This window comes from Chiloscyllium punctatum, chromosome 15 (genome assembly GCF_047496795.1).
Source record: "Chiloscyllium punctatum isolate Juve2018m chromosome 15, sChiPun1.3, whole genome shotgun sequence".
Taxonomy (NCBI): Eukaryota; Metazoa; Chordata; class Chondrichthyes; order Orectolobiformes; family Hemiscylliidae; genus Chiloscyllium; species Chiloscyllium punctatum.
In genome coordinates, this window is record NC_092753.1 from 24,932,789 (window position 1) to 24,957,987 (window position 25,199).

At 44.8% G+C, this 25,199-nt stretch overlaps 1 protein-coding gene across 2 annotated transcripts in view; it reads left to right on the plus strand.

The window, feature by feature from the left end:
• Window positions 1-17,048: 17,048 nt before the first annotated feature.
• The window catches only part of epsti1 (epithelial stromal interaction 1), a 53,456-nt gene continuing 45,305 nt past the window's right edge, over window positions 17,049-25,199 (plus strand). The window contains exon 1 of one of the 2 annotated variants that reach the window (XM_072584784.1): window positions 17,049-17,297. In XM_072584784.1, coding sequence (XP_072440885.1) covers window positions 17,134-17,297 — 164 coding nt within the window. In that variant the 5' untranslated portion in view covers window positions 17,049-17,133. Of the gene's footprint in view, window positions 17,322-25,199 lie in introns of both variants that reach the window. The other variant, XM_072584785.1, reaches the window with a different exon arrangement.

A 25,199-nucleotide genomic window follows, 5' to 3' on the forward strand; every position in this document is an offset into this window, starting at 1 on the left:
CAAAAGATGGCTATGGATTGGGGGAAGACAGGATCTGGCTAAAGTTGACTGGGGGATCAGCTCCTCGCAGGTAACTCTACAGTGGAGCAATGGGGGGATGGGGGGGCATTCAAAACAAAAAGCTTGGGAGAGTACAAGTCCAACATGTACCGTTTTGAGGATAATATGGGAGCAATAAGATCATGGAACCCTGGATGTCTAGAATAATGCAGAACTAGTTCAGCAAAAAAAGAAAGGCTTTTTGCAAGTCCAAGTCCAAAGAGAGCAATTCAGAGGAATACAGGGAACATAAGAAAGCAATTAGACGATCAAAAATGGGACACGAAAAGGACTTATGAACATGATTAGGAAGAACCTGAAGATTTTCAGAAATACATTAAAGGGAAAAGGTAAACCAGAGAAATAGTGGAGGTCATTAGGGGGCAATCAGTGTATGAAAGGACAGGATATTGGAAGGGTATTAAATGAATACTTCTCTTTGGTCTCCACTCTGGAAAAGGAAAAGATATGGAATTCAGGAAAAGGGACTATGAGGAACTTGCACAGTCTTATGTCAGTGGTAAGGAAACTATTGGAGAAAATTGTGAAAGAGAGAATTAATATCCATTTGGAAAAAACATTGGTTAATTAGGATAGCCGGCATAGCTTTGTCAGAGGGAGGCCATGCCTAACAAATCTGTTAGATTTTTACGAAAATAGGATCAAGTGTGTGGACGATGGAAGTCCAGTTGATGGAGTTTTTGTGAATTTTAGCAAAGCTTTTGACGAGGTCCCACATGGGAGACTAATCAAGAAGGTTAAAGCACATGGAATTCAGGGAAACTTGATGAGGTAGATCAGAAACTGGCTTAGTAATAAAACACAAAGCATAGGCTGTTTGAGTGACTGGAGGCTGGTGTCCAGTGATGTACCACAGGATCAGTACTGGCACCCTTAATTGTTCGCTATATACATAAATGACATAAAATGTGGAGGAATATTAAGCAACCTTTCAAATGACACGAAGATTGGTAGAGTTGGTTCATAACAAAGATGATGATTGTAGGCTACAAGAAAACATAGGTGGGTTAGTCAGGTCAGCTGAGCAGTGGTAGATGGTACTTAACCCTGATAAGTGAGAGGTCATGCATTTTGGAAGAAGAACCAAAATGAGGGAGTATTTAATGAACGTTAGGACACTGCTAGCTTGGAGGATCTTGGGGTAATTATTCAGATCCCAGAAGTCAGCAGAGTACATGAATAGGTTCGTGAAGAAGCCATACAGGACACTCAGTTTCATCGGTCATGACACTGAGTTTAAGAACTAGGAGGTAATGTTGGAATTGTACAGAGATTGATTAGGACATGCTGGAGTAATGTGTGCAGTTCTGGTCACCACACTATAGGAAGGATGTGATAGCACTATAGGAGGTGGTTCACCAGAATGTTGACTGGGTCAGAGCAGTTGAGCTACAAGGAGAGGCTTGGGATTGTTTTTATAGAGAGGAGCAGGTTGACTGAAGTGAATAAGACTATAAGGGGTATGGATAGCGTGTTGAGGGAGCAGCTGTTTCCCTTGGCTGAGGGGCATACTTTCAGCATAATGGGCAGAAGATTCAGAGGGGATTTGAGCAAAAACATTCTCACTCAGAGGGTGGTGGGAATTTGGAATGCACTGCCTGGGGAGGTAGTGGAGGCCAGAAACCCTACAAAGTTTTAAATAATATTTGGATGAGCACTTCAAACATTATAAACTTCAGGCATATGGAACAAGTGCAGGAAGTTGGGATTAGCACACCTTCAATGGTAGCTATTGTAGTTATTTAAAACATAGAACATGACAGCACAGTACAGGCCCTTCGCCCCTTGATATTGTGCCAACCTGTGAAACCAATCTGAAGCCCATCTATCCTACACTATTCCATTATGATCCATATGTTTATCTAATGACCATGTAAATGCCCTTAAGGTTGGCGAGTCTACTACTGTTGCAGGTGGGACGTTCTACATCCTTACTACTTTGTGAGTAAAGAAACTACCTCTGATATCTGTCCTATATCTATCACCCCTCAATTTAAAGCTATATCCCCTCATGCTAGCCATCACCATCTGTGCCCTCTCACTGTCCACCCTATCTAATCCTCTGATCATCTTGTATGTCTCTGTTAAGTCATCTCTCAACCTTCTTCACTCTAATGAAAAGAGCTTCACGTCCCTCAGCCTTTTCTCATAAGACCTTCCCTTCATACCAGGGAATATCCTGGTAAATCTCTTCTGAACCCTTTCCAAATTTTCCCATCCTTCCAATAATGCGGCAACCAGAACTGTACTCCAAGTGTGCCCGTATTTTCTGCATATTCTGCGCTCCATGTTTTCTGCAATAGCCTACTGTGGGGAACCTTATCAAATGCTTTACTGAAATCCATATACACCACATCAACTGCTTTACCCTCTTCCACCTGTTTGATCACCATCTTAAAGAACTCACTAAGGTTTGTGAGGCACAATCTACCCTTTACAAAGCCATGTTGACTATCCCTAATCAAATTATTCCTTTCCAGATGATCATAAATCCTCTCTCTTATAATCCTTTCCAACAGTTTATCCGCAACCAAAGTAAGGCTCACAGGTCTATAATTACTAGGGTTGCCTCTTTGTTCAAGAAGGGGAGGAGAAACAACATTTGCTATCCTCCAGTCTTCTGGTATTACTCCTGTAGACAATGACAACAAAGAGCAAAGCCAAAGGCTCTGCAAGCTTCTCCCTAGCTTCCCAGAGAATCCTGGGATAAATCCCATCCGGCCCAGGGGACTTATCTATTTTCACACTTTCCAGAATTTCTAACACCTCCTCCTTATGAACATCAATCCAGTCTAGTCTGATAGCCTGTATCTCAGTATTCTCCTCGACAACATTGTTGTTTATGAAAAGTATTCATTTTGCGCTTCCCCTATCTCCTTTGACTCCACGTACAACTTTCCACTACCATCCTTGATTACTCAAGTCATTTTTTTTATTCCTGATATACTTATAGAAAGCCTTAGGATTTTCCTTGATCCTACCCACCAATGACTTCTCATGTCCCCTCCTGGCTCTTCTTTACTCTCTCTTCCGGTCGTTCCTGGCTAACTTGTAACTCTCAAGGTCCCTGAGCCTCACATCTTATCCTAACATAAGCCTTCTTCTTCCTCTTGACAAAAGATTCAACTTCTTTAGTAAACCACAGCTCCCTCACTCGACCACGTCCTCCCTGCCTGACAAGGACATGCTTATCAAGGACACACAGTAGCTGTTGCTTGAACAAGCTCAACATTTCAATTGTGCCCATCCCCTGCAGTTTCCTTCCCCATCCTACACATCCTAAACCATGCCTAAACACATCATTTCCCCCAGTTATAACTCTTGCCCTGCAATATATACCTATCCCTTTCCATCACTAAAGTAAACATAACTGAATTGTGGTCACTATCACCAAAGTGCCCACCGACCTCCAAATCTAACACCTGGCTGGGTTTTTATCCAGTACCAAATCAAGGCATGGTCCACATAGGCACCAATGACATAGGTAGGAAAAGGGATGGGATTTAAGGCAGAAATTCAAGCAGCTAGGATAGAAACTTAGAGGTAAAACAAACAGAGTTGTTATCTCTGGTTTGTTAGCGAGGTGAGGAATAGGAAGAGAGAAGAGTTGAACACATGACTACAGGGATGGTATAGGAGGGAAGGTTTTGGATACCTGGATAATTGGGGCTCATTCTGCAGTAGATGTATTACTTTTGCTCCTATCCAGGATCATCTTTGCTATCCTATCCTTTACATCTCTGGAACTATTCAGAGGCCTATAGAAAACTCCCAACAGGGTGACCTCTCCTTTCCTGTTTCTAACCTCAGCCCATACTATCTCAGTGGACGAGTCCTCATCAAATGTCCTTTCTGCCACCACAATACTGTCCTAGACTAATAATGCCACGCCTTCCCCCTTTTTACCACCTTTTCTGTTCATACTGAAACATCACAACCCCTGAACCTGCAACCGTTCCTGTTCCTGCTCTATCAATGTCTCAGAAATGGCCACAACATCGAAGTACCAGGTACCAACCCATGCTGCAAGATCAGCCACCGTATTCCGGATGCTCCTGGTGTTGAAGTAGACACACTTCAGCTTCAGCGCACTGCCCTCTTTTTTTTAAGATTAGATTCCCTTCAGTGTGGAAACAGACCCTTTGGCCCAACAGGTCCACACCGAACCTCCGAAGAGTAACCCACCCAGACCCATTTCCCTTCTCCCTACTAATGCACCTATCACTATGGGCAATTTAGCACAGCCAATTCACCTAATCTGCACATCTTTGGACTGTTGGACGAAACTGGATCACCCAGAGGAAAAACACGTAGACATGGGGGGAATGTGCAAACTCCACACAGACTGTTGCCCAAGGCTGGAATCAAACCTGGCTCTGTGAGGCAACAGTGCCATCCACTGAGCCACCATGCCCTATGACCTTGAAACCTTATTTATGATCTCACTACTCTCAATCTCCTGTACACTGGAACTACAATTTTGGTTCCCATCCCCCTGCTGAATTAATTTAAACCCCCCCGAAGAGCATGCAGAAATTCCTTCGCCCACCCCCGCCTCCCCCCCCCCCCCCCGCCCGACCCCACCCCACAAGGATATTGGTACCTCTGGTTAAGATGTAGGCCATCCTGTGTGTAGAGGTCCCATCTACTGCAGAATGAGCCCCAATTATCCAAGTATCCAAAACCTTCCCTCCTATACCATCCCTGTAGTCATGTGTTCAACTCTTCTCTCTTCCTATTCCTCACCTCGCTAACAAACCAGAGATAACAACTCTGTTTGTTTTACCTCTAAGTTTCCATCCTAGCTGCCTGAATTTCTGCCTTAAATCCCCATCCCTTTTCCTACCTATGTCATTGGTGCCTATGTGGACCATGCCTTGAGGCTGCTCTGCCTTAAGAATCCAGAAGACTCTATCTGAGACATCACGACCACTGGCACCTGGGAGGCAAAACACGAATCTTGAGTCTCTCTCATTCCCACAGACTCTTTTATCTGTCCCCTATAGAGTCCCCAATGATTAATGCTCTGCTCCTCTACACCCTTCCCTTCTGACCAACAGGGACAGACTGTTCCACCCTTCCCTTCTGACCAACAGGGACAGTCTCTTCCAGAGACCCGTACTCCATGGCATCCCCCTGGTAAGGCCTTTCCCCCTCAAACAGTTTCCAAAATGGTATACTTGTTATTGAGAGGAACAGCCACCCTTTCCGTCCGCTGACTGTAACCCATTTACCCTTTTTCTTGTACCTGAGGAGTGACTACCTACCTGTAACTCCTCTCAATACCCCCTCCGCCTTCCGAATGATCCAAAGTTCACCCAGCTCCAGTTCCCTATCAGGGTTTTTGAGGAGCTAGAGTTGGGTGCACTTCCTGCAGATGCAGTCAGCAGGGACACTAGTGATGACCCTCACCTATCACATTCTAAAGGAGGAACATTCAATTGCCCTAATATCCATTCCCACTGTTCTAAATTCGCAAAGCGACTACTGAAAAAAAAACTAGTAACATTACCAATGTGCGACATACAGAACTTTTTTTTTGGTTAGAGGAGAAGGATGGGTGGGGTGACTACCTAAGTAGTGTTTCGGGTAATGCAACTGCTCAAATAGATTAATTCACTCACTCAGTTGTCCGGTGTCTGCTCCGCCTATTCACGAGGTTAGTTTTTATAGCACTCATTTACCTTCCTGGCAGCACCCTGACCATTGCTCCTAGTGTTCCTGCTGCACAAAAAAAAAGTGGGAGACCTTTTGGACCAAAGGGCTTTTTCTACACTGTATGGCTTTACGGGATGGAAATTCAAGACAGGCAAACATTTCTCTACCTTTTGACTTCATTTCACAAGACATAGCAAGTTCATGATACCAAAAGAATCTATTCTGTCCACCCTGTCAGTATCAGTTGAAAAAGCAGCCATGCATCTTGCCCCAACTTGCTAGCATTTGCTCCTTGCTCCCTACAGTATATCACCCCACATGCACATCCAGAACCTGTTCGATAAGTTAAGGGTTTCTCCTCTCCAAACCTTTCAGACAGTGAGTTCCAGACCCCAAACACCAGCTGGATGCAACAATGAATTCATCATTACCAATCTAATCTTTCCACCAATCATTGTAAACCCATTTCCTCTTGTCACTGGCTTCACTGTTCTGAAAACATGGTCCATTCCATCTACTCTAACTATTCTCACAATTTCAAATATCTCGACAAAATTTCCCCTCTAACTCTTACGTTCGAACCTATTCCATGCTTCCTCATTGCTGCATTTTTCTAGTCCTGGCAACATCCCGTAAATTTCCTGGGTACCATTTCTGTTGCAATTCCATCCTTTCTACAATCACGTGACCACAACTGCACACATGACTCAAGCTGTGGCCTCATGTATGTGCACTGTTATCCATTGTCCCACACAAAGATGATAGCTCTAACAATGGGCCCTTACTCTAGGAAAAAGCTATATAGAACATTACAGCACAGTACAGGCCCTTCTGCCTTTGATGTTACATCTGTGAAACCAATCTGAAGCCCATCTAACCTGCACCATTCCATTATGATCTATATGTTTACTCAATGGCTATTTAAATGCCCTTAAAGTTGGCAATTTTACTACTGCTGCAGGCAGGGCGTTCCTCACCCCTACTACTTTCTGAGTAAAGAAACTACCTCTGACATCTGTCCTATATCCATCACCCCTCAGTTTAAAGCTATGTCCCCTCATGCTGGCCATCAACATCCGAGGAAAAAGGCTCTCACTGTCCACCCTATCTCATCCTCTGATTATATGTCTCAATTAAGTCACCTCTCAACCTTCTTCTAAAGGAAACAGCCTCAAATCCATTCCTCATAAGACCTTCCCTCCATACCAGGCACATCCTAGTAAATCTCCTCTGAACCCTTTCCAAAGTTTCCACATCCTTCCTCTAATGCAGTGACCAGAACTGTACGCAATACTCCAAGTGCAGCTGCACCAGAGTTTTGTACAGCTACAGCATGACCTCATGGCTCCGAAACTCAATCCCTCTACTAATAAAAGCTAACACACCCTATGCCTTCTTAACAACTCTATCGAACCTGGGTGGCAACTTTCAAGGATCTATGTACATGGACACCGAGATCTCTCTGCTCATCTACACTGCCAAGAGTCTTCTCATTAGCCCAGTATTCTATATTCCTGTTGTTCCTTACAAAGTGAATCACCTCACACTTTTCCGCATTGGACTCCATTTGCTACCACTCAGCCCAGCTCTGCAGCTTATCTATGTCCCTCTGCAACCTGCAATATCCTTCAGCACTATCCACAACTCCAGCGACCTTAGTGTCATCTGCAAATTTACTAACCCATCCTTCTATGCATTCATCCAGGTCATTTATTAAAATGACAAACGGCAGTGGACCCAAAACAGATCCTTGTGGTACACCACTAGTAACTGAACTCCAGGGTGAACATTTCCCATCAATCACCACTCTGTCTTCATTCAGCTGGCCAATTTCTTATCCAAACTACCAACTCACCGTCAATCTCATGCCTCTGTATTTTGTTCAATAGCCTACCATGGGAAACCTTATCAAATGCCTTCCTGAAATCCATATACACCACATCAACTGCTTTACCTTCATCCACCTGTTTGGTCACCTTCTCAAAAGAACTCAATCAGGTTTGTGAGGCATGACCTATCCTACCCGTGTTGACTATCCCTAATCAACTTATTCCTCTCTAGATGATTATAAATCCTATCTTTTATAACCTTTTCCATCATTTTACCCACAACCGAAATAAGGCTCATTGGTCTATAATTACCGGGGTTGTTTCTACTCCCCTTCTTGAACAAAGGGACAACATTTGCTATTCACCAGTCTTCTGGCACTATGACAACATAAATATCAAAGCCAAAAACTCTGTAATCTCCCCCCAACTTCTCAGAGAATCCTAGGATAAATCCCAACCGGCCCAGGGGTCTTACCTATTCTCACATTTTCCAAAATTGCTAACACCTCCTCCTTGTGGACCTGAATCCCATCTAGAGGAGTAGTCTGTATCTCAGTATTCTCCTCGACAACATTGTCTTTTTCTAGTGTGAATACTGACGATAAATATTCATTTAGCGCTTCCCCATCTCTTTTTACTCCACGCACAACTTCCTATTACTGTCCTTGATTGGCCCTAATCTTATTCTAGTCATTCTTTTATTCCTGACATACCTATAGAATGCTTTAGGATTTTCCTTGATCCCACCTGCCAACAACTTCTCTTGTCCTGTGCTGGCTCTTCTTAGCTCTCTCTTTAGGTCCTTTCTGGCTAACATATAACTCTCTTGTGCCCTAACTGAACCTTCATGTCTCATCCTTACATAAGCTTTCCGTGTGGCCACCGAATTGAAATAATTACAGAGCCATGAGTTTCATACCATCCAAATGCGAAAGTGTTTTCTTCATATCCCTTCTAATCTTCTAAGCAATGGATGGTGGATTTCAATGTCCATCACCAAGAGTGGCTCGGTGGCAGCACTACTGATTGAGCTGATTGCGTCCTAAAATATACAGCTTCTAGACTGGGTCTGCAGCAGGTGCTGAGGAAACAAGGGAGGAAAACATACTTGACCTCATTCTTACCAATCTGCCGGCTGCAGACTCATTTGTTCATGACAGGATCGATAAGAGTGACCACCATACAGTCCTTGTAGAGGTGATGCCAAGTCTTCACATTGAGAATACCGTCCATTGTATCATGTGACAGTATTACCATGCAAAGCAGACTTCGAACAGATCTAGCAACTGAAGAATGGGCATCCATGAGATGCTTGGCCATCAGCAGCAGCAGAATTCCATTGACCCCTGGCTTGGTGGTGGAGTACAGGAAGGTATGACAGGAGCAGCATAAAGCATACCTAAAAATGAGTTGCCATCCTGGTGAAGCTACAAAATAGATCTACTTTCATGCCAAACAGTGGAAGCAGCAACTGATAGATAGAGCTAAGCAATCCCAAAATCTAGCTCTGTCGTTCTGCTACATCTAATCATGAATAGTGATAGACAATTAATCACAAGGCTCCACAAATATTCCCATCCTCGATAATGGAACAGCCCAGCACATCAGTGCAAAAGGTAAGGCTGAAGCAACTCAATTCCCTCAAGCCATTTACATCTTGGGGGGTTGCCACTGAACAGAAACTACAAATATTGTGGACAAAAGGGCAGGTCAAAAGCTGGAAATCCTGCAGTAACTCACCTCCTGACTCCCCAAAGATTGTCTACCCTCTAAAAGGCACAAGTCAGGAATGTGATGGGATATTCCCTGTTTGGCTGGATGAGCGCAGCTCCAACAACACCCAAGAAACTCAAGATCATTCAGGACAAAGCACATACCACATACACAAGCATTCACTCACCCCACCAGCAGTGCTCAGGAGCAGCATACCATCTGTAAGATGCCCTGCAGAAATTTATCCAAGATCCTCAGACAGCTTCTTTCAAATCCACAGTCACTTAGAACATAGAACAATACAGCATAGAACAGGCCCTTCAGCCCTCGATGTTGTGCTGATCTGTGAACTAATTTAAGCCCATCCTCCTACACTATCCCATCATTATCTATTATTTGGAGATGCCGGTGTTGGACTGGGGTGTACAAAATTAAAAATCACACAACAACAGGTTATAATCCAACAGGTTTAATTGGAAAGCTAATGTGCTTCCAATTAAACCTGTTGGACTATAACCTGGTGTTGTGTGATTTTTAACTCCATCATTATCCATGTGCTTATCCATGTGTTTAAATCTCCCTAATGTGGCTGAGCTAACTACATTCTGGATTAGTGGGACTGGAAAAGCACAGCAGTTCAGGCAGCATCCGAGGAGTAGTAAAATCGACATTTCGGGCAAAAGCCATTGGTAGGCAGGGCATTCCACACCCTTACCACTCTCCGAGTAAAGAACCTGCCTCTGACATCTGTCTTAATCCCCTCAATTTGTAGCTGTGCCCCCTCGTATAAACTGGAAAACAACTTTCACTATCTACCCTATCAAATCTTCTGATCATCTTGTACGTTCTATCAAATCCTCTCTTAGCTTTCTTCTTTCCAATGAGAACTGACCCAAGTCTCTCAGCCTTTACTCATAAGAGCATCCCTCCAGACCAGGCAACATCCTGGTAAATCTCCTCTGCACCTTTCCCAATGCTTCCACATCCTTCCTGTAATCCTGAAGAAGGGCTGATGCCCGAAACATCGATTCTCCAGTTCCTTGGATGCTGCCTGACCTGCTGCACTTTTCCAGCAACACATTTTCAGCTCTGATCTCCAGCATCTGCAGTCCTCACTTTCTCCTACAAGTAATTAGACTCTGGCAAGAGAAGAACAATTTGTAAGAAGGGACTAAAGGTATGGTAGCTAAATTTGCTGATGGTGCAAGGATAGGTAGAAAAGTTTAGGGTGTAGGTTTGCTCACTGAGCTGTAGGTTTGATATCCAGACGTTTCATTACCTGGCGAGGTAACATCATCAGTGGCGACCTCCAAGTGAAGTACCAAGTGAGGTAGAAAAGTGAGGTGTGAAGATGATACAAAGAGACTACAAAGGGATATAGAGAGCTTAAATGAGTGGGCAAAGATCTGGCAAATGGTGTACAATGTGGGAAAGTCTGAAATTATTAATTTTGGCAGAAAGAGTATAAAGGAGCATATTACCTAAATAGTGAGAGATTACAGAGCTTTGAGATGCAGAGGGATTTGGGGTCCTACTGCATAAATCACAGAAGATTAATATACAGATACAGGGGTAATAAGGAAAGCTAACAGAATGTCCTGTTTTATTGTGAGCAGAATTGAATGGTGGAGGGGAGGTTATGCTTCAGTTATGCAGGGCATTGGTGAGACTGTATCTGGTGTACTGTGTACATTACTGGTCATTGTACTTACAGAGGGATGCTCATACATTGGAAGCAGTTTACTGCACTAATACCTGGAATGAGGGAGTTGTCTTGTGAGGAAAGCTTGGACAAGTTAGATCTGTGTCCTTGGAACTTGGAAGAGTCTTGATCAGATGGGCCAATGGGCCGAGAAGTGGTAGATGGAGTTTAATTCAGATAAATGCGAGGTGCTGCATTTTGGGAAAGCAAATCTTAGTAGGACTTATACACTTAATGGTAAGGTCCTAGGGAGTGTTGCGGAGCAAAGAGAACTCGGAGTGCAGGTTCATAGCTCCTTGAAAGTGGAGTCGCAGGTCAATAAGATAGTGAAGAAGACATTTGGTATGCTTCCCTTTATTGGTCAGAGTATTGAGTACAGGAGTTGGGAGGTCATGTTGCGGCTGCACAGGACATTGGTTAGGCCACTGTTAGAATATTGTGTGCAATTCCGGTCTCCTTCCCAGTGGAAAGATGTTGTGAAACTTGAAAGGGTTCAGAAAAGATTGACAAGGATGTTGCCAGTGTTGGAGGATTTGAGCTATAGGAAGAGGCTGAACAGGCTGGGGCTGTTTTCCCTGGAGTGTCGGAGGCTGAGGGGTGACCTTATAGAGGTTTACAAAATCATGAGGGGCATGGATAGGATAAAGAGACAAAGTCTTTTCCCTGGGGTCGGGGATTCCAGAACTAGAGGTTTAGGGTGAGAGGGGAAAGACATAAAAGAGACCTAAGGGGCAACTTTTTCACGCAGAGGGTGGTACGTGTATGGAATGAGCTGCCAGAAGCAGTGGTGGAGGCTGGTACAATTGCAATATTTAAAAAGCATTTGGATGGGTATATGAATAAGAAGGGTTTGGAGGGATATAGGCCGGGTGCTGGCAGGTGGGACTAGATTGGGTTGGGATATCTGGTCAACATGGACGGGTTGGACCGAAGGGTCTGTTTCCATGCTGTATATCTCTATGACTCTAAGACCCTATGAGTCAGAGGTGACTAAATTGAAACATATAAAATCCCTAGGGGACTTGACTGGGTAAGAATTTAGAATGAGGGGTCATAGTTTAACAATAAGAGATAATCAGAGATGAGGAAAATGTTTTTCTTTTGGAGGATTATTAGTTTTTGGAAATCCTTAAAACCTAACCATTTCCCCTTGTCTTTCAACGGCATTACTAGATTAGTTTAACTACTGTTTGGAAACAGGCCCTTCAGCCCAACATGTCCACACCGACCCTCCGAAGAGCAACCCACCCAGACCCATTCCACTATATTTACCCCTGCACTGAACACTATGGCCAATTCACCTGTCCTATGGGAGGAAACCGGAGCAAACCCACGCAGACACAGGGAGAATGTGCAAACTCCACACAGACAGATGCCCAAGACAGGAATTGAACCCAGGTCCCTGGCGCTGTGAGGCAGCAGTGCTAACTACTGAGCCACCATGCTGCCCCAACATTGGCTCCTGTACAAGAATCATCCCAGGGATTACCATTGACTAGTAACTGAGCTGAATTAGCCATATAAATAGAGCCATAAAGGCACCAAAAAGGTTAGGAATCCAGCGGGTGAGTAACTCACTTTCTGACTCCCAAGGCTTGTCCACCATCCAGACAGCACATGTTTAGAAGCTTGACACCATTAGGATATATTGGTTTACTTGAATGGCATCACATCCACAAATATTCAATCCCTCCAACACCAATATTCAGTCGTAGCAGCAACTATCATTGTAAAGCTGCAACAAGGACACATACATCGAAATATGGAGTGTTTAGACTCGCACAGCAAGAGAATGTTAAGAATTCATCAACATCCTCTGTTCTCAAATCTCCCTTAAACTTAAGGCCCCAACATGCATGACAGTTGTGGTTGTATCCAGCTAAGTTGCCTTAATTCACGGAAAGTGAATTCACTTAATATTTGCTTAGAAATGATTTCAGGTTTTAAGATTTAAGTAGAATGTTACATTTATACTTTACGTGAGTGGGCAAAAAACTGACAGGAGTATAATGTGGGAAAATATGATTTGATCTGCTTTGGCAGGAAGAAAAATAGCATATTATTTAAATGCCGAGGACTGCAGAATGCTGTGGTACAGAGGGGTCTAGGTGACCAGCGACATGAATCACACTAAGCGTAGGAGCTGCCTTAGAGTGACCGGAAGGTGGGAGGGACAGGGGGCTTACTGGGTTTTCTGGGGGGTCTGTATTGTATACACTGTTTCTTACGTAATTGGACTGTCTTGTATGTACAAATATCATTGTTACTGTTTTATAATGATTGAAACTGGGATTTGGGGTTTGTCCTCTTTTCCCTGAAAACTGGTTGAACGTTAGGGTTGGGGGCCTAGCTTGGCCGTTCCCCTCCCTTATAAAATTGCTGTTTCTCTGTAAACAGCTGTAAATGTTAATTGTTTTGTAAACTGTGAATTATTTAATAAAATATGAATCACACTGATAGTTTGCAAGTTACAGCGAGCAATTTGGAAGGCTAATGGAATACTCAGCTTTACTGCAAGGGGAATTGAGTGTGAAAGTAATACAGTCTTGTTACAGTTGCAAAGCGAGTTGGGGAAAATTAGCAACAGTTTTGTTTTTTTTCCCTTAATGTTCTCTGGTCTTTAATGGAATGTCACTGATGAACAGCTTTTTTTTAATTTCAAAAATATACTTTATTCATAAAATGATTTGATGGTCATGCCATACATATGTCCACATTTACAAACACAGATTCGAATTTATCCTTGTCATATACAGGTCTGTGCAGTTTTCAATCTTATACATATATTTGGCTGAGGCATCAGCAGAGCCCAAAAAACGTCCGCATGGGCCCCCTGTTCTTCTTTAGGCAGGCCGATCTTACACGGAGGTCTTTCCCCAAGCTTCAGCGCGTCCCTCAACACGTAGTCTTGGACCTTGGAATGTGCCAGTCTGCAACACTCGGTTGGGGTCAACTATTTCAGCTGGAAGATCAACAGGTATCGGACCACCCAGAGAGCGTCCTTCACCGAGTTGATGATCCTCCAGGCGCAGTTAATGTTCGTCTCGGTGTGAGTCCCGGGGAACAGGCCGTAGAGCACGGAGTCCCGCGTCACGGCGCTGCTCGGGACGAACCTCGACAAACACCACTGCATTCCTCACCAGACTTCCTCTGCATAGGCACATTCCAGAAGGAGGTGTGTGACAGTCTCGTCCCCCCCGCAGCCACTTCGAGGGCAGCGTGCGGTGCGGCAGAGAGTCTGGGCGTGCATGAAGGATCTCACAGGCAGAGCCCTTCTCACCACCAGCCAAGCCACGTCTTGGTGCTTATTGGAAAGTTCTGGCGATGAGGCATTCTGCCAAATGGCTTTGACAGTCTGCTCAGGGAACTGCTCGACAGGATCCGCCCTCTCCTTTTCCCGAAGGGTCTCAAGGACGCTACGTGCTGACCACTTCCTGATGGACTTGTGGTCAAAGGTGTGTTTCCTCATAAATTTCTCCACGAAGGACAGGTGATACGGAACGGTCCAACTACTCGGAGCGTTCCGCGGCAGCGAGGCCAGGCCCATCCTTCGCAACACCGGGGACAGGTAGAACCTCAGTACGTAGTGACACTTGGTGTTTGCGTACCGGGGATCCACGCACAGCTTGATGCAGCCACACACAAAGGTGGCCATCAGGGTGAGGGTGGCATTGGGCGTGTTTTTTTCCCCCATTGCACCGGTCTTTGTACATTGAGTCTCTTCGGACCCGGTCCATCTTTGATCTCCAAATGAATTGGAAGATGGCCCGGGTGACTGCAGCGGCACAGGTCCTGGGGATAGGCCAGATCTGTGCCACATATAGCAATACTGAGAGTACCTCACACCTGATGACCAGGTTTTTTCCCGAGATGGAGAGCGACCGTTGCCCCCATCTGCCTAGTTTCTGTCTCATCTTCCTGATCCGCTCCTCCCAGGTCTTGGCGCACGCCCCAGCCCCCCCGAACCAAATACCCAGCACCTTCAGGTGGTCCGTCCTGATGGTGAAGGGGATAGAGGATTGGTCGGCCCAGTTCCCGAAGAGCATGGCCTCGCTCTTGCCTCGGTTTACCTTGGCCCCCGAGGCCAGTTCGAACTGGTCACAGATGCACACGAGTCTGTGCACGGACAGCGGATCCGAGCAGAAAACAGCGACGTCATCCATGTACAGGGAGGCCTTAACCTGCAGGCCTCCGCTGCCAGGAATAGTCACCCCTCTCAGGCTCGCATCCTTCCTGATGGATTCGGCAAATGGCTCTATGCAACACACAAACAAGGCGGGTGAGAGGGGGCATCCCTGCCTGACTCTAGATCTTACAGGGAAGCTATCTGATTCCCACTCATTGATTGAGACTGCACTGACAATGTTGGTGTAGAGCAGTCTGATCCAATTTCCGATTCCCTCCCCAAAGCCCATTTTGGAGAGGACATCCCTCATATATGTATGCGATATCCTGTCAAAGGCTTTCTCCTGGTCCAGGCTGATGAGGCAGGTGTACACCCCCCTGTCCTGCACGTAGGCGATCGTATCCCTGAGGAGTGCAAGACTCTCAGAGATCTTCCTGCCCGGTACAGCACAGGTTTGGTCCGGGTGGATCACCGATCCCAGAGCAGACGTGACCCGGTTGGCGATGACCTTTGACAAGATTTTGTAGTCTGCATTTAACAGTGAGATTGGTCTCCAATTTCTAATTTCCTCCCTCTCCCCCTTCCTCTTGTAGACGAGGGTGATGATGCCTTTCCTCATGGATTCACTCATGGTACCTGCCCGAAGCATACTGACATACACCTCCAGCAGGTCCTGGCCGATCAAGTCCCAAAGAGCGGAATAAATCTCGACCGGTAAGCCGTCGCTTCCGGGAGTTTTATTCTTTTCGAAGGACTCGAGGGCCTTGGTCAGTTCATCCAGAGATAGCGGCTGGTCCAGCTTCTCTCGTGTTCCGTCGTCTAGGACCTCCGTGATAGAGGACAGCAACGACTGGGAGGCCGCGCTGTCGGTTGGCTTCGAGTCATACAGGCTGGCGTAGAAGGATTTGCTGATCCTCATGACGTCAACCTGAGATGACGTTACCGAGCCATCTTCTTTCTTCAGGCTGCTGAGCACAGAGCTCTCTTTGTGCACCTTCTGGAAGAAGAAACGTGAGCACGTCTCGTCCTGCTCCACCGAGTGGACCCTGGACCGGAAGATTATCCTGGAGGCCTCCGAGGCAAAGAGCGAGGCTTGCTGGTCCTTCACCTCCTTGAGGTCCTCCGTGACATCGACCCCAATCGTCTGCAGCAGGAGCAGGTTCTGCATACTTTCCTGGAGCTGGGACAGTTTTCCCCACCTCTCTCTCGCCTCCTGGACACCTTTGAGGATAAAGAACCTCTTGATGTTCCCTTTTACCGTTTCCCACCAGTCTGCTGGAGACTCAAAGAAGGGCTTCACGGTTCTCCAACCTGCGTAATCCCTTTTGAGCTCTTCGATGTTTCTCGGGGTCAACAGCTTAGTGTTCAGTTTCCATGTTCCCTTGCCCGCCCGCTGTTCGTCCTGTAGGTGACAGTTGGCCAGCAGGAGGCAGTGGTCAGAGAAGAACACCGGCTTGACGTCGGTGGATCTGACCGAGAGCGTTCGGGACACAAACAGGTAATCTATCCTTGAGCGGATAGACCCGTCTGCCCGTGACCAGGTGTATCTACGCTGCGCTCCATCTGCAGGGGTGCTGATAACAGCTAAAAAGTACAACTGAGTGGCTCACTTGACCATTTCAGAGGGCAGTTAAGAGTCTACTGCATTGCTGTGGATGTGGAGTCATATGTAGGCCAGAATGGATAAGGATGGCAGATTTCCTTCACTGAAGGATATTAGTGAACCAGATGGGTTTTGTTTTCCCGATGGCAGTTGTTATGGTCACTATTAGTAAGACTAACTGTTATTTTTAATTAATGAATTCATATTATTTAATTTCAGATCTTATTAATTGAATTCAAATTCTACCAAGTGTTGTGACGCCACAGGATAGGGAAACTCCCAGCATAGCTCATACATTGCCCCTCCCACTCTTTTCATCTCAGGGTCAGGGCACTGACTATTTTCGGAAGGCTCTTTCCTGGTTTGCTGTCAGTTTTTTGCTAGCTTGTTGTTTAGTGAGGAGAGTGCCAACTCTCTCTCTCACACACACACGGACAGGAGCATGTCACAAACCAGGAGAGTTCCTCCGACACAGCAGCGAGTTGCAGCCATTCAAGAACCCTACAACAACCCGAAGAATGAGCCAGGGGACGTGGAACAAAGAAGTGAAGTGGAACAGCAGCTTGGAGACAACCAGTCACTGGCGGACAGCCACCAAGCTCAACAGTAAGGACAGCGATGAGTTTACTAGTAAGACTGGTTCATTGGGAGAGGGCACACGCAATAGCGTGCCTTGTGGGTTCGAATATTCCTTCTGGGACTATTATTGGATTGCATTCATAAAATAGTTAACTGTTGCAATCTACAGCAAGACAGACAACACCAACACAAAGTTTACATTAAACTTTGTCGTTGTCTGTGAATTGATATAAAGGGAGAACTGAACCGACGAAGCTACTTTCAGTTTCGTTTCCTGTCGGATTGAGGTCCTCTGTGTGAAATGGTAAAGACCAACGCTGTAGTTGTTGACGAGGGAGGGAGTTATGTGACTGGGGCTTTCAGATTGGCTGATGTATAATTTCTCCCCAGATACCAGTCTTTCACTATGAGAGGTAGTAGCTGCATTAAGCTTTTCAGCACATTAAATCTGAATTCAGCACCGTTCAGTCAGACCTTGCTTGATCTGATCATCTTCAATTCAGAATTTCCCCATAATCCCTGATTTAAAAAAAAACTGACTCACCGGTTAAACACCTATTTCAGCCCTGAATATCATTAATATCATCCAGCTTTAATTGCCCTCCGCAGGAAGGATTCGCCATCCGTTGAGAGGAAGTTCCTCCTCATCTCTGTCCTAAATGTGTGACCACTTATCCTGAGGTGGGCATAATTATGCTGTCCCACAAGAGAGTTTCCGCATCTACCCGGCCAAGCCCGCTAAGAATATTGGATATTTCAATAATGTCGCCTCTCATTGGAGTTTAGAAAAATGAGGAAAAGATAAACTTCTCTTCATAAACTAATACCTTCATACACACAACCTTCTCTGGAATGCCTCCAATGCCAGTATAACCTTTCCTGAGATAAATGGACTGAAACTGTTCACAGTATTCCAGGTTTGACAAGTGCCTTGTATAGTTTTATTTTTTGTATTCCATTCCTTTGAAATAGAGGCCAGCATTGCATTTACCTTCCCTGTTACCTGATAAAAATGGATGCAACTTTTTGTAATTCATTTTCTGATTCCCCAAATATCTCTGTTCCATAGCTTTCTGCAATCATAGAATATAGAACAGTACAGCACAGTACAGCCCTTGATGTTGTGCTGATCTTTTATCCTACTCTAAGGTCAAACTAACTTACATAACTTTCATTGTACTATCTTCCATGTCCCTATCCAAGAGTCGCTTAAATATCCCAAATGTATCTGACTCTACCACCACCACTGTCAGTGCATTCCACACACCCACCACTCTGTGTAAAGAACCTACCTCAGACATCTTCCCTAAACCTTCCTCCAATCATCTTAAAATTATGCCCCCTTGTGATAGCCATTTCCACCCTGGGAAAAATTCTCTCGCTATTATCTTATACATCTCTATCAAGTCACCTCTCATCCTTCTTCACTCCAATGAGAAAAGTCTTAGCTCTCTCAACCTTTCTTCATAAGACTTGCCCTCCAGTCCAGGCAACATCCTGGTATATCTCTTCTGCACCCTCTCGAAAGCTTCCACATCCTTCCTATAATGAGGCAACCAGAACTGAACACAATACTCTAAGTGTGGTCTAACCAAGGCTCTTTGCAGCTGCAGCATAACCTCGTGGCTCTTAAACTCAATCCCCCTGCTAATAAAAGCCAGCACACCATACACCTTTTTAGTAACCCTATCAACGTGGGTGGCAACTTTGAGGGATCTATGGACATGGACTCCAAGATCACTCTGTTCCTCCACACTGCCAAGAATTCTGTCTTTAACCCTGTATTCTGTGTTCAAATTTGACCTTCCACAATGCATCACTTCACACTTTTCCAGGTTGAACTCCATCTGCCACTTATCAACCCAGCTCTGCATCCTGTCAATGTCCCATTGCAATCTTCCAACAGCCATCCACACTATCCACAACTCCACCAACCTTTGTGTCATCGGCAAACTTAATAACCTACCCTTCCATTTTCTCGTCCAAGTCATTTATTAAAATCACAAAGAGCACAGGTCTCAGAAACGATCCCTGTGGAACAACACTGGTCACTGAGTTCCAGGCTGAATACCTTCCATCTACCACCACTCTCTGTCTTCTATGGACCAGCCAATTCTGTATCCAGACAGCCAGATTTCACTGTCTCCCTTGCCTTCTTATTTTATGAATGAGCCTACTGTGGGAACCTTATCAAATGCCTTGCTAAAATCAATGTATACCATGTTCACTGCTCTACCTTCATCATTGTGTTTTGTCACATCCTCAAAGAAATCAATATGGTGTGTGAGGGATGACCTGCCCCTCACAAAGCCATGCTGACTATGTCTAATCAAGCTATGGTTTTCCAAGTAATCCTAGATCCTGTCTCTCAAAATCTTTTCCAGTATTTGCCCACCACAGACATAAGCCTGATTGGTTTGTAATTCCCAGGATTATCCCTATTCCCTTTCTTGAACAACGTTTTCCACCCTCCAATCACCTGTCACTACTCCAGTGGGCAGTGAGGACATAAAAAACATTGCCAAAAGCGCAGCAATCTCCTCCCTTGCTTCCTGTAGTAAGCTTGGGTGTATCCTGTCTGGCCCATTTAAATACTTCTACTCCTCGCATTTCATATTTAACTGTTGTATAGAACCTAGAACTGTACAGTACAGGAAAGGGCCACATTGGCCCATGATGTTGGACCAAACATGATGCCAAATTAAACTAATTCCTTCTGGTCCATATCCTTGCATATTCATGCTCTTATCTAAAAGTTCCTTAAATACTCCTATTGTAGCTGTCTCCACCTTCACTCTTGACAGCGCGTTCCAGATTCCTACCACCCTCAGTGTAAAAAAAAAACTTCCCCTTCACATCTCCATTGAATTTTCTCACCCTCACCTTAAATGCATGGCCACTCGTTTTAGACATTTCAAATCTGAGGGGCGGACCGTCAAATTATTGCATCGCATAATTTTATAGACTTCTATCACGTCTCCCCTCAGCCTCTGCTGCTATAAAGAGAACAATCTGAATTTGTCTAGCCTCTCCTTGTAGCTCATACCCTCTAATCCAGGCAGCAACCTGGCAAACCCTGTCCAAATCCTCCACATCCTTCCTGTAATGTTATGAGCAGAACTGAATGCAATACTCTGTGTGGCCTCACTAAAGTTCTCATCTATTTTTGTCATTCATAAACTTGACTATAGTGCATTCACGTACCTCATCCAAGCTATTAATCTACATTGTAAATAATTGTGGCCTCAGCCCTGTTGCACTCCGCTGGTTACAAATTGCCATCCTGAAGATCCCTTATCCCTTTATATGTCTTCAATTCATCAGCTATTCCTCTATCCAAGATAATATTAAGGGCGGCATGGTGTCACAGTGGTTAGCACTGCTGCCTCACAGCATCAGGGTCCTAGGTTCAATCCCAGCCTCGGGCGACTATCTGTGTGGAGCTTACACATTCTCCCTGTGTCTGTGTGAGTTTCCTCTGGGTGCTCCGGTTTCCTCTCACAGTCCAAAGATATGCAGGTCAGGTGGATTGGCCATGCTAAATTGCCTGTAGTGTTAGGTGCATCAGTCAGAGGGAAATGGGTCTGGGTAACTTACTCTTCAGAGGATCTGTGTGGACTTGTTGGGCTGAAGGGCCTGTTTCCACACTGTAGGGAATATAATCTAAATATTCTATCACCAATCAATGCTCCCTCTAATTTTTTTTCTGCTCCAAGTACTGTGCATGACATGGGCTTCTGGGATCAGAAGGCAATGCAATGGCATGCAAAGAAGCTCCCAGTGAACTGTGCAGCAGTTTAGAGGGAATATTGCTCTCAATTCCGTGGACTCTATTTAGGTAGCCTTCTGTGCTTTGAGGATGGAGGCAATATAAGGAGTGTAGTGTGGTGCTGGAAGAGCACAGCAGGTCAGGCACCATCTCAGGAGCAGGAGAATCGACGTTTTGCGTATAAGTCCTTCATCAGGAATGGCAACATAGGGAGTTGTGAATAAGGGGAGCTGGAGGCGAATGGGACAAGACAGCTCTCTAAAGGAGAAATGCAGCAAAAGCTTTCAACTCTGTCACAGCATGAGCACTGTAAAGACACCACCACCTTTCCCAAGCACCTTGTGGTGCTGTTATCAAACATGTTTCAGCATCAAGAAGCCACATTCTGAGCAGGGACCAATGGCTCAGTCAAGGAGCATCTTAAAGGGAGAGGAAGAGAAGTGGAGAAGACTGGGGAGAGAATTCTGGGACTGGCAGTGAAACACAGTGGAGTAATGGAAATCGGAAAAGGATACATTTTTATTTCAGTTGGGTACATGAACAGGAAGAATTTAGAAGGGCAGATGGAACTAGGTCAGACTGGGATGTCTGGTCAGCATGGATGAGTTGGACCAAACAATCTATGCTGTATGAGTATTTATATAGCAGGTTGTAAATTTGCTTGCTGAGTTAGTTTGCTCTCAGATGTTTCATCACTATCCTAGGTAACATCACCAGTGAGCCTCTGTTGAAGCACTGGTTATTTATGTGTCTTGGTCTGTTTAGGTAGGTGATATCATTTCAAAGGTTGGTAAATGGGGTTCAAATTCAAGATGTTTGTTGATGGAGTTCCGGTTTGAATGCCAGTCCTCTGGGAATTCCCATGCGTGTCTCTGTTTAGCCTTTCCTAGGATGGATGTGTTGTCCCAGTCAAATTGGTGTGTGAGGATACTTGTGATAGCTGGTCATGTCTTTTGGTATCCAGTAGGTGTTCGTGTATCCTGGTGGCTAGTTCTTGCTTGTCTGTCTGATATAGTATTTGTTACTGTCCTTGCAGGGTATTTTGTAAATGACATTTGTTTTGCTGGTTATTGGTATAAGGTCCTTTCGGTTCGTCAGGAACTGTTTCGGTGTGTGGGCTATCATGATGCCAAGGAGTGGAAGTAGTCTAGTAGTCATTTCCAAGATGTCTTTGATGTATGGTAGTTGTTAGAGGCTCTAAGTGTGTTGTGTCTTCTTGTTTGGGTTTGTTGTTTAAGAATCAGCGAACTGTATATGTTGGGTACCCATTGTTCTTGAATACACTATAGAGGTATTTTTCTTCTGCTGCTCATCATTCCTGGGTGCTGCAGTGTGCTGTGGCCCATTTCAATAATGTCCAGAAGCAGCTCCATTTGTGGGTGTTGGGATGATTGCTCCTGTAGTTGAGTATCTGCTCTGTGAGTGTCGCGTTGCTCTAGACGCTGGTCACAGCTCCCTATTGACTGTTCGGTCCACTGTGACACCTAGAAAGGGTAGTCTGTTGTTGTTCTCCTCCTGTTTGGTGAAATTTATGTCAGTAAGGATGTTGTCAATGATATTGCGGGTTTCCTCTTTCATCGTGAACAGCTGCCTGAGGGACCAGCTGGGCTTTAAGGGTGTGATGGTACCTCTGCAGTGCCCATTTAGCACTGCACCGGAACATTAACATGGAGAGTCTGCTGTAGGCACCACCTGGTGACTGCAGAGAACCTCCCATTAAGTTTTCAGAGAGGGATGGGGAAATCCTCTAACTTTAAAAAGAGGCTGGGAACCACAGCAGCAGGTCAAGCGAAAGGATTCAGGCAATTGATTGGTCTTAGCATCTTCAATCAAAAGAAAAGGACAAGCAGTGACAGGTAAATGAATACGATGGTACTAATTGATTGAAGTGTGTTTACTTCAACACCAAGCATTAAGATAGATGAGCTCAGATCCTGGATCAGTACATGGGACAAGGCTGTTGTGGCCATTGCAAAAACTTGGATGAGAGAGGGACAGGACTGGCTGCTCAGCATTTCAGGGTTGTATTGTTTCAGGTGAGATAGAGAGGAAGGTAAAAGAGGTGGTGGAGTTCCATTACTAATCAGGAAGAAAGTTACATCTACACTCAGAGAGGATATGCTGGAGGTATCATCCAATGAGATAATATAGGTAGAGTTCAGAAATAATATGGGTGTCATCACTGATAGGATTATACTATAGGCCCCCAACAGCCAATGAGAGATTGATGAACAAATATGTCGGCAGATTATGGAAAGGTGCAATAAAAACAGAGTTGTCATAGTGGGTGACTTTAACTTCCCCAATGGTGACGGGGACTCCCTCAGAGCAAGAGGCTTAGATGGGGGTGGAATGTAAGTGTTTCTAAGAGGGTTTCTTGAAACAGTATGTGGAGAGTCCAACTAGAGGAGGAGCCATCCTGGTCCTTGTTTTGGCTAATGAGCCAGGTGAATGATCTTTCAGTGGGAGAGCATTTTGGTAACAGTGATCACAAAATCCTTAAGTTTTAAGATAGCTATTACCAAGATAAGTCCTTGCGGGAAGTTACTAAATTGGGAGAGGGTGAATCACATCAGTATTGGGCAGGAGCTAAGGAGTATTAATTGGGAAGATCTGTTATCAGGCAAGTTTACATTTGACATGTTGAAACTGTTTAAACACCTGCTGAGGAGAGTTCAAGACCAGTATGTGCCAGTAAGGAGGAAAGATAAGGATGGCAAGGTAAGGGAGCCTTGGATAACAAGGGAGGTTGTGAATTTACTCAAGAAGTAAGAAGAAGCATATATAAGGCTTAGGAAGCTAAAAGCAGACAGTGCCCATGAGGAATATAAGGAAAACAGGAAAGTACTCAAGCAGGGAATTAGGAAAGCAAGAAGGGGCATGAAATGACTTTCGCAAGTAGGGTCACCGAGAACTCCAAGGCATTCTATACACACATGAAAAACAAGACAATAACTAGGGAGATGGTAGGGATAAAAGAGGGAACTTGTGCTTGGAGGCAGAGAATGTAAGTGAAACCCTAAATGAGTACTTTGCATCTGTATTCACCCAGGAGGATAGTGAGATATGTGTGGAGCATGCTGATGTGGTATGGCATTTTGAGATCAAGAAAGAAGTGATGTTTGGGTTTCTTGAAGAGCATCAAGGTGGATAAGTCCCCGGGTAAGAGGGGTAAAATTCAAAGGAGATGTGAGGGGCAATTCTATTTTTTACACAGAGTTATAGGAGTCTGGAATGCACTGCCAGGGGTCCTGGTGGAGGCAGATACAATAGGAGCATTTAGGAACTTTTAAATAAGCTTGTGAATGTGCAAGAAATGGAGGGACATGGACTAACGGCAGGAAGAAGGGATTAGTTTCTTTGGTGTTATGTTCAGTACAACATAATGGGCTGAAGGGCCCATTATTGTGTCATACAATTCTATATTCTGTGTATTATGAATAGAATAAGCCTGGGATTAAAAACAAAACATGGCAGCGTGTCTGTATGATCGTATCAAACACTCAATTGGCTAATGGTATGTTTGATGCCATTGTGATGTGTAAAGATGGGGAAGCGAATAGTAAATGGATCCCAGTGTCCGTGCAGTGGGACAGTGGTGGAGACGGGGTTAAGTAATGCGCTGCCTGGAAATGTGGTGGAGGCAGGTTTTATTGAGACACTTGAGGGCACTAGTGGTTATTTGGATAGAAATAGTGAGCAGGGATATGAGGAAAAAGGCAGGAGGTTGGTAGGTTAAGAGAACCGATGCACTGTGATTCTATATAGGTGGCAGTGTTCGACTCTGTTGAAGATTTTGAGATTCTAAGAATGAAGGAATGAAAAGCTATCAGAACAAGCGAGTGAAACTGACAGATGAGTGTTGAATGTAATTTATTTTATACCTAGTGTTCTTGAACTGTGACTATATTGGCATAGTCATGGAAGGAAGTATAGACAAATATTTTGAGCAGATAAATCCAACTCTAGTTGGTGTCTTGTGCACAGATTGTGGCATTGTTATACAAGAAAGGCACAAATGGAAAAGAAAGGTGATTCAGCCTAGCCATGTTGGTGCAAGCCACGTGTGAACAAATGGTTATAAAGTTCACTGACATACCCTGTCTCCATTATGCAAATGACCTCACAATGAAGGGAATTTCTGGTTGTAAAAGTAATCT